We start from the raw sequence: 9,636 nt of genomic DNA, 5'->3' as shown, positions 1-9,636 counted from the left end.
GCCCTGGCTTATTTCTAGTCCGCCGGCCTGCATTCCCTGACCCGCATGCTAGGGCTGCTGGCCACAGCCAGCCGCGCACCCCCGAGAACCTGGGACCGCTCCCGGCCCGCACAGGCTAGTCCACACTGTGTCCTGCCGAAGTGCCATTTGGAGCCCTAAACTAGTCAACTCCCTTTTGCAACTATGATGCTATCACAAATCAATACTATCTAGAAAACACCATGCCTTGGGGCTTCCTCCTTCAGTCTGAAGTGTGCTTACTCCAGTCTGGCCAGCAGGTAGCTCCAGCGACACCTCTTCCTATGTGCTGAGCTCCTTCTGACTTTGCATTTCCAACCAAATCCTCCCTGCAGGTCTCCTACCTATGTGTGTCACTCCTACACAAGCACCTTTCTTCTCATCAGCAGCACCGCTCCAGTAGGTACAATTTCAGCATGACTGAACACCTAACTCAACCGCGGGGGCCCACACACCTCATCATCCAGACGGCAGGTAACTAGGTTACGTGAGGCTGGGCCTAATTTGCTTTAAAGGACCAGCCCAGCCTTTGACTGATACCATATGCATACATAGGATCAGTAAATGATTCACTGTGATAATATGGAAAAGAAGAACTGCCGCTTCACAACACACATCCTACCCCTGAAGAAGTCAAAAGCAGCAAGTCACAGTCTATTGGTGGCCAACCTTTTTGGCAGATGTGCCACAAATTAGCCCTGTGCCCTCCTTGAGTGCCACTATAATCCCCTTCTTCTAGACAATCTGCTGCTCTGCTTTCTGCTTCTTGTCCTGTGCTTTCTGCTCAATCAACTTCTCTGCTTTCTGCTTCTTGCCCTGTGCCCTCTGCCCAATCAACTGCTCTGCTTTCTGTTTCTTGTCCTGTGTCCTCTGCCCAATCAGCTGCTCTGCTTTCTGCTTCTTGTCCTGTGCTCTCTGCCCGATCAACTGCTCTCCTTTCTGCTTCTTGTCCTGTGTTCTCTGCCCAATCAGTTGCTCTGCTTTCCAATTCTTCTCCTGTGCTGCCTGCCCAATTAACTGCTCTGCTTTCTGCTTCCTTCCAGATCTGCTGCTGTGCTGCCTGTCCCCTCCCCAATCTGCTATGTGCCACCCACAGTGGTTGCCCATGCCACAGATTGGCCACCCCCATCATAGTCTCAGCTCTGAAGAAGAGTCAGCATATTCAGAAAACTTGCATCTTTCAACTCCTCTCTTCTCCCTGATTACTAATGGAAAATTAAGCATTTTCTTTAAACTACACACTGAAATATCCTCTAGCACTAGTCTTGAACATTACGGTTTACAGCAGTGTTATCAGTGTTGGGAGAGAGAGCTCCTGGGAGCACTTTTACTGTCATTTATACAAACCGCAAGTTCAGGACAGTGAGAGAAAAAGAGAGAAGACATAGCTATCAACAAGTAGCAGCTAAGAATAATCAGCGAAGAAAACCTGCTAATCCTACAGTGAAGTGGGAATTCCACAATCAATTCCCAGGTCTATATTGTGAGGATATAGATTTGAGAGCAAGGAGCAGCATGTTGGGACAAAGCGACTCAAAACTTCACCTCCCTCTGGGCTCTCCTACTGCTCTGAAGGCTGATTTATCTGGGCTGGATCTCTGCTGGGAGCAGTGCACGCTTAATATATATATATATATATATATATAGCTGAGCTATAACAACCATTGGTCGGGGAGAGGGTTAGGTAAAGGGCCAAGTCTCTATCCATTTTTCATCCTCTCTATTTCCCCTATGCTAAAAGAGACAGCAACATTTATAGCTCCATGGAGGCCCCTTCCTTTGCCATGTAGCCATTCGGGATGCAAGTAGCCTGTGCATGGGTATAACAAGGTTTCTTCTACCTTAAAGCTGCAACCTGGTCCTAAATGGTTGGCATTAGGTAACAGAAACGTGACTTTCCCAAGCTAAGCGCATTTTTTTAGGCTAATAATAGCCAAGACAAGTGGTTGGATCCTCAGTTATTCATCTTGTCTACTGTGGTGTTGGGACTTTAATATTTTTAAGTGTGTGCGCAAACAACCTGACAAGAAAACAATAGGGAGAAAAAAATCCAAGTCTACGTGTGTGTGTCTGTGTGTTTTATTTTTCACTACAAAATTAATTTGAAGACAACCCTCAGGGCTATATGGGACTGGACTGACTCGCCGCCACGTGACAGATCAGTCTCATTTAGCAGAGAACCTCCGGCGGGCAGCATTCCTGGAAGATGGACACGCGCACACTCAGAAACATGCAATTTACAGGCTGTTGCCTCTGTCACTGTACCCACTGACCCACAAAAACATACAGAGCGGCATGTCCGAGAAGCAGCAAACAGAAATGCATCCCAGAGGGCTGATAAAACAAATAATAGCTATATCTGTCTTCCTGGAAATGCCCTGGTATAAGATGCCAAAGTGGAAGGTAGGATCATTTCTTTTGCACTCTGGGTTTGGGGATTTCTAGGAGTCTGTTTATCTTGCAGGATGTTAACAAACTCACCTGAACAAAGCATGCCAGGGCACTCCACTGGCAAAGATTTTAAAGATACATTTGAGCAATAACAGCTCGAGTGCTTTTGGATTTTGCCCTGGAAGAAGCCCTGTATTGAATAACTCACGGCCTTACCCTGTCTCCAGTCCATTAACCATAAGGATCTGGGACAGAAGTTCGATAAACTGATTTAACCTAAATCAGTTAAGTCTGATACTACATCCGTCCAGGTTTATTTTAAACCGGTGCCAGCCATTTTGAAAGTGGTTTATGTGCACTGAACTTCTGTTATGTTACAGATTTGAACCAGTTTCCGATCACTTATACCAGTTTATGTGTCATTTCTACTCGTAGCCAAGAACATCTGCAACACACGCTGCCACAACCCCCGGCCCAGCCCCAAACCCTCCAGTTTTCACTTAGTCCAAGGCACACGTGCTGCTTTTAAGGCTGCATTTGGGATGGAGCCCACCTCCAGCAGATACAGCAGCCAATAGCTGTCTACCTGAGGGATGACTCATCCCCAGCTGGAGCATCACTCCTCCTACCCAGAATGCCGTGGATGACTCTGATGTTCACACTATGGACTGCAAGATTATAGAGGGAGGTTGTTGGCAAGTGGAGGCAGTGGCGTACTGAAGAAGCTGTCACTGATGGTGGGGGGGTGCAGATCTAGGACAGCTCTTGATGGGGTGAGTGAAGACATGCACGGAAACCAGGGAAATGATGGAAAATGTGGGGGACACAGGGCAGGAAGGAGCCTTCGGTGGAGACTACCACAAATGAAGGGTTCCTTATCAGCCTCAACAACGGTGGATCTCATTTTCCTTCTTGGGAATCACAATATTCTTATTTAGAGGGAATTTGGCATTGGAGGCACTGGGTTAACTTCAGAGTATTGTTAATCGGCCCAGTCAGATCATCTTTGCTAACAGGAGCCCAGTTGGAGAGCTGGAAACATAGGGGCACTCAGCCGTGTAGGAAAGTTGTATAAGTAACAGCATGGCATTGGCGCGGGATGCAGGAGACATGGTTTCTGCTGGGTGACCCTGAATGCGTTACGTCAGCCCTGGTTTCCCTCCCACTCTGTCTGTCTTTCTTATCTAGATTGCAATCTGCGGTACAACCGGCCTTTCGCAGATTCAGCCCAGCACTGCCCATAGGGGGTCCTAGTCTGGACTGGGGCCACGGTAATAGCAGCCATGAGAAATAATATGAGTGATGCAGCCATTCTGCTTGGTGGTTCAAAATGAGAGAAATGGACAGCATCTGGGATGTCACTGATTCATTATTTTTGCTCCCTGAATACTAAAGAGAAAGCAAAGATCAGGCCAAGACATTTTGGCCAATGTCTTTGCTCACGTAGCAGCCAGAAAAGCGATCCAGAAGAGAATAAAGCCATCAGAGATTGGCTGTGGTTGTTCCTTTTAAATGAAGCAGACAACAGATGGTCTCCTCTCGTGCTATCGCAGAGGTCAAAATTAGCCCTCCCCGAAGCTAGTGGGTTCTTGAAATGCTCGAGTGCTTGTGCTCGGCCATTATGACGCCTCCACTCTCCAGAATAAGAAATCTCGAAAGAAGAACACGGCTCCGACCGCTGCCCCCACGCCCCGCCAGGGATAACGCGTAATGCCTTCAGAGATGGTGTCAACAGCTGCTCGTAAAAGCTGATGAGTCAGCCGTTTCAAAGGAGCCTGCCAACTCTTTCTGTTCTAGCTTTAGTAGACATTATATTTACTCACTCTTGTTTAAAAATATCTTTCTAGAAGCCGGAAAAATATAAAAGGCTTTTCCCTGCAGGATTTGTTCTCTTTCCCCAGATGGCAGCCCGAGAATATCTTGTTCTTACGCAGCTGCCGGGGAGCAAAAAATTGATCTCTCTTTTCTGCCTGCCTGTTTCCTTATTTATGCACTGGCATCCAGGTGACTGCGCACCTAGGAAGCTGCAAGAAAATAGCTGGGTGCTGCCATGCGAGCAGGAAGAGCAAAGCAAATCGTGGCTGCTACAAAAATAGATGCTTCTTCTTCATTCCTCCGGGACAGAGATTTCTTTTGCAGGGAGGGAAGGGGGGCACTTATTCAGAAGGTGGAAGATGTTCCCAAATTGCTATGAAAAGTTTCAAGGCAGCCCTATCCAGGGATTAAACTTCTTGGAAAGCTGCATTTGATTCCAGTGTGGTTCAGAGAGGAAGACTTCTTAGCATGATGCTGTTTTCCTTTGCAGACAGCAATGACTCCTCTGAACTCCTGACAGGCAGGTGGTTTTATCTTGCTCTTAAGAGAAAGGGCGCGGAGAAGCTAGGTGACTTGCCTGAGGTGATGCAGTGCAGCAGTGTGAGGGCTACGTGCAGTCCTTCTCTCCCCTGCTCTAATCACCAATTTCCCTTGGAGGCTGTCATTTGCATAAAAAGGGCTATTGGAAATGACAGGTGAAGAAAGCAAGCCATGCATGAAATGCACTCTCAAGTATATTAATAGGAGGCTGCCAGGCAGAGTGGAACAAGGCATTTGATCGCATCGTCTTAGGCCCGTTGTCCGGGCTCGTTTGCATCCAGCCCTGTGCTCTCTGCCAGCTTCCTGGCTGGAAGGGAAGGCTCGGATTTGCCTGGTGTCTCTAACCCGTGCCGGGCTCAGCTGCAATCACGCAGAGCATTGAAAGAAATCCCTTTGAGTCGGGATTCATGCCGAACGTGTAAAACCCAGACAAATGACTGCTTCTCCAAAGTGAATCCCATTTCACAGCAAATAGGTTATTAGTGTGGAACTCCACACAAGTAGCCAGCATTCAAAAGCCCTCTGCATTATTAATAGAAGATGAGCTTTTGACATCAAAAGGAGATCCATTATGTATGCTAAATGGTGGCAAAAATTGTACCCGCACTTCAAACCTTTTCAGTTCTTTGTCCCTTGTAAATCAATCAAGGTTGACAGATGCTTTAAGGAGAGTAATCTTTTCAATGATACTGTCAATGGATAACATAATGGAACATTGTCTCTGTGCTGTGTGAAGACATGGAGCTAGTCAATTATGGACAGCACTTCACGCAGCCGCCAGCTTTCACTTGAAGTGCTGCTGTTGAAGTATTATAATCCCAACAAATGGCCGCAGCAGCACACAATGTAAATGAGACCTCCTGAAGCTTTGGAAAATTAATTAGTAACAACAGTGGTCCATTCCCACACTTTCAAACATCAGCCCAATAATGCTCACGATGCTCTCCCCGTTCAATGGGGTGTATTTACATACACCATTTTTAATCTTCACCACCTTCCCCCTTCTCTCCCCCCTCCCCGACACACACAACTCTCTCACGGCGAATTCCTTTTGAGAGCATTTGATGCTGAGTTCGAAGTGGAGAATGGTTCGCATGACTCCCACTGAAAACAGTACGACGTGGGGACGCTTCCGTTTGGAAAACACTGGCAACTTTCCGCCGCTCCCTTCAATGCACGGTGCTCTTGTCTCCCGCATACCGATTCACGCTCCCCTACGGAGAGATTAATGCTTTGGATGGATGGCTGAGTGTATCCTCCAGACAGAGCAGGAGAGCAGTGGGCTGCAGGGCTGAAAATCCCTCCCCTGAGCAGACCTGCTGCGTGGCTATTGTCCTGGGACATCCCACTTTGCCCTTTTGACATGCCCCCCGTTGTAGCATGGTGGCTCACATTGCAACTGGATGCCATGCTGAATTAGGTGACAAGGCAACTGGCTGAGCTGGGGGAGCTGGCACAGAGTAATATGTTGAATGAGTTGCAGCACGCCGGATGCCAGGCTGCCAGCTACCACCATGCACAACCCGAAGCATCAGAGGAGAAAGGCGGCAGTGCTTTTATTACCAAAGGTGCCTTTTTCCTACATACCTCCCCTTTGCCAGCTAAGCCTTGAACTATAGAGGGAACCTTGCTGCATTCATTAACAGATATCAATCGGTCTCTCTCCCTCAAACGGACACAGATTTGAAATGTTTTGATGGTACTTATCTGGCCCCTATTTCCATTATGTCCACACACCTCCATATCTCAAATGGCCCCTTAAGGCAAGGAAATGCTATTGAACTGAGGCCTGGAGAAACTAGAAACTAAGAGACAGATAGGACGCAGGCACAATTTGACTGCCTGAGCCCAAGGGGATGCCCAGAATCCACCCAACCTCGTCGGTGCCTATGTTTTTGCCAGCAAAGTTTGCCAGGTACCCGAAACGCCAGCCCAACGCAGCTCCAGCTTGTCAGTGGTGAACCAGTCAGTGCCTATCTTGCCTAAGCTCCTCCAGGATCTGCAAACTAGGTGTTCCCCTGCCGGTTTCCCAGGGCCTAATTGAACATGTCTGCTCAACACGCACCTAATGCTGCAGGCTCAATACAAACACCCCATTCTCCTAACAGCCCCCCAATTTTGAGCAGGGGCTCACTCCACTGTGCACAGAGGATGCTTATTGGGCCAGAGAGAGGAAGCAAGCGTGAGCATAAGTCTCCAACCCAGTGGTATGCACACTCACCGAGCATGAGGGACGACGGTCGTCCAGCCCCCATGACAGCGTCTTATACATGATATATTACATGATCATTAGCTAAAGCCATGAGTTATGCCCACTCTCCCCTTCTCCTCCATTTGGGTTATAGCAATATTTTTTTAAAGCTAGGAGATGCGTCTTTGCACCCCATCACAAAAATGGATTCAAACATGGTTGTCTTAGATGCTGGGCAAGTGCTCTAACCACTAGGTTTTGCATGACAGTGAGCAATAGCACTGCCCCTCTGCCCCCTGAATAGGGTGGCCATCATAGAGGGAAGTCTGGTTTTCTGCTACTCTCTCCTCTATTGATACGAAACCCAATGCCTTTATGTTCTCTGTTTTTCTCTTGAAGAATAGACATTTCCAATAAAATGTCAAAACATTTTGACTATAATATATAATATAAAAGTTGACGTAATAAAGTAAAAATGAAACATTTCAACTGGATCAAAATGCAACTTTTCTATCTTCAAGAGAACAATAGAGGACATAAAGGCGTCCGGTTTCGTATCAAGAGAGGACAGAGGACAACTGGACTGTCCTCTATGATGGCCACACTACCCCTGAAAGAGAGGAGTGACCTCGCCTCTGTTTTTGAAAGAAAAGGCACCTAACTGTGGGAAGGGAATTAGAACGATGACTCTTGATTGGAGAGAGGTACTAGGTACCCTACAAAGTTGAGGCTCATGATCGACCCGTCTTTTCAGATCAGTCTGTTGCAGCGATTCTCTACCAGGGTACCGTGCCCTATACATAGGGCTGTCCCTGGGGGTTTGCAAATCGGGGTGACCACCCTGGGCCCTGCCAGCCACTCGCTACCCCTCCTCCCCACCCGCTGCCGATGGTGGTGATAGCTTCTTTGGGTCTGGGGCACATGGGATCAGAGAGGGGATGGGGCCCTGCATGGGCTGATTTGCCCCGGGCCCCCCACCCTGCTCAGGTCAGCTCTGCCTATACACGATTCACAAGATAAACCCTGAGATTTCAAGCCATAATTATAGGAATCCACTGTGTCAAAAACATTCTGACTCATGGTAGGCTTTCTGAGTCTTTGCAGCAGAAGCCTGGCTCTTTTATTTTTCCATAATCAAAAAACGAGTGAAAGCGAAGAGCTGGAATTCTCCAGGGGGGGCCTCGAGTCTAACGAGGTTGAGAACCACTGATCTATTGGCTACCACTGGCAGCTCCCTACTCAGCATGCTGTTTGCTGTGAATCCCACTCCGAGGGGCCTCCCTCTCCTCACAGCTCATGTAATGAGTCGCTCTCTCTTCCTAGCTCTCTCTTACCATTTTTGTATCACAAAGCAGCAATTCTAAAGCAAGAAGTCTTTACGGGATGCCATGAGCTAAAAATAATTTCTGTGTCGCTCTTTGAGGAGGATAAGTTAAGCTGGCATTACTGCCATCGAGAAAATGGTCTTCTTTTAGATGACCCAAACCCCTACTGTGCTGACTCGCTTGCTTTTGCATCTGATGTTGTTTCCATAAGAGACTAAAATGCTCCGATTTATTAAAATGATCTAAAAGTTTCTTTCTACTTTACTGTTTTGACTTGGATTTCATACCGTCATTTACAATAAAATGTCAAAATATTTTGACTATCATATAGAATATAAAAGTTGATATAATAAAGTAAAAACGAAACATTTCAACTGGATCAAAATGCAACTTTTCGATCTTACCAAAACTGAAGGTTCCAGCAAGAGTGAGATGAAATCATGTGTTTACACTTTTTTATGTTGCAATTTGGGACAAAGTCAAATTTGCAATATCTCAGCATTTCCTAAGGGATTTTCACTGTGTTTTTCACATATCTCTAATAGTGTACACCATGAACAAGAAAGGGTGTGCATCAGCACCATACCTAAATGCCTGGCGGCCCCGGGTGAACTTTTAGTATCAGGCCCCCCTTCAAGAGAAATAAGGATAATAATAATAAAAATATTGTTACTTTTAGGCCCCCTTTCTGTCCAGGCCCCGGGCAGCCACCTGGTTCACCCATGCCTGTGTCTGGCCCTGGTGTGCATACATGTATGTTTGCATTCATACGTGCACAAACACACACAGTTATGAGATGGGAAATCACAACTTACAACTTAAAAAGGTGTTATGAGCACTATTAATATATAAGAAGGAATCATAGTGATAGTAATAAACATTTCAATTATAATTATGGCTTTCAATACGTCTTACTTCTTCAAAACAAGACTCACAGAATCTAATTAAGCATCACATTTATCTTTTTTTTTTAAGTTAGGAGTAGAGAAAATGAAGTGAAACATTGCTTACAAAGGAGAAATCTTCAGCATTCTGGCAGAGTAGCTTTGGGAAAATAGCCTGTCTCTGAAATCTTTCCTCCTCTTCAAAGATGTTCCCATACATGAAGCCATTCATCATGGTGGAGTGGGCATGGATGTCAATATAGAACTCCAGGCTAATTTTCTGTTGAGAAAAAAAAAAGCAAACATCATGAAATAAAATCATGAAGCCATTTAAAAGGAGAAGTCTGACTTAAAAGCTATCCTTAAAATTAAACACACAGTGACAAGGTGCCCATGCTCAGGAAGCAATGCTAGTCACCTTGCTTAGCATGTATCCACATTTGGGCTTATCCAAATGATCCAGGCCTTTTCA

General features: G+C 46.3%; 1 protein-coding gene across 1 annotated transcript in view; it reads right to left on the bottom strand.

Annotated features, from left to right (window-relative positions):
• AGBL4 (ATP/GTP binding protein like 4) overlaps positions 1 to 9,407 on the bottom strand; it is a 134,074-nt gene extending 124,667 nt beyond the window's left edge. Inside the window, exon 1 of the mRNA XM_025206986.1 lies at positions 9,292 to 9,407. Within this exon, the coding sequence (XP_025062771.1) occupies positions 9,292 to 9,399 (108 nt within the window). The 5' untranslated portion in view covers positions 9,400 to 9,407. The remainder of the gene's footprint in view (positions 1 to 9,291) is intronic.
• Positions 9,408 to 9,636: the final 229 nt, after the last annotated feature.

Source organism: Alligator sinensis, unplaced genomic scaffold (assembly GCF_000455745.1).
Source record: "Alligator sinensis unplaced genomic scaffold, ASM45574v1 scaffold781_1, whole genome shotgun sequence".
NCBI lineage: Eukaryota > Metazoa > Chordata > Crocodylia > Alligatoridae > Alligator > Alligator sinensis.
This window is presented reverse-complemented; position numbering and strand designations above follow the sequence as displayed.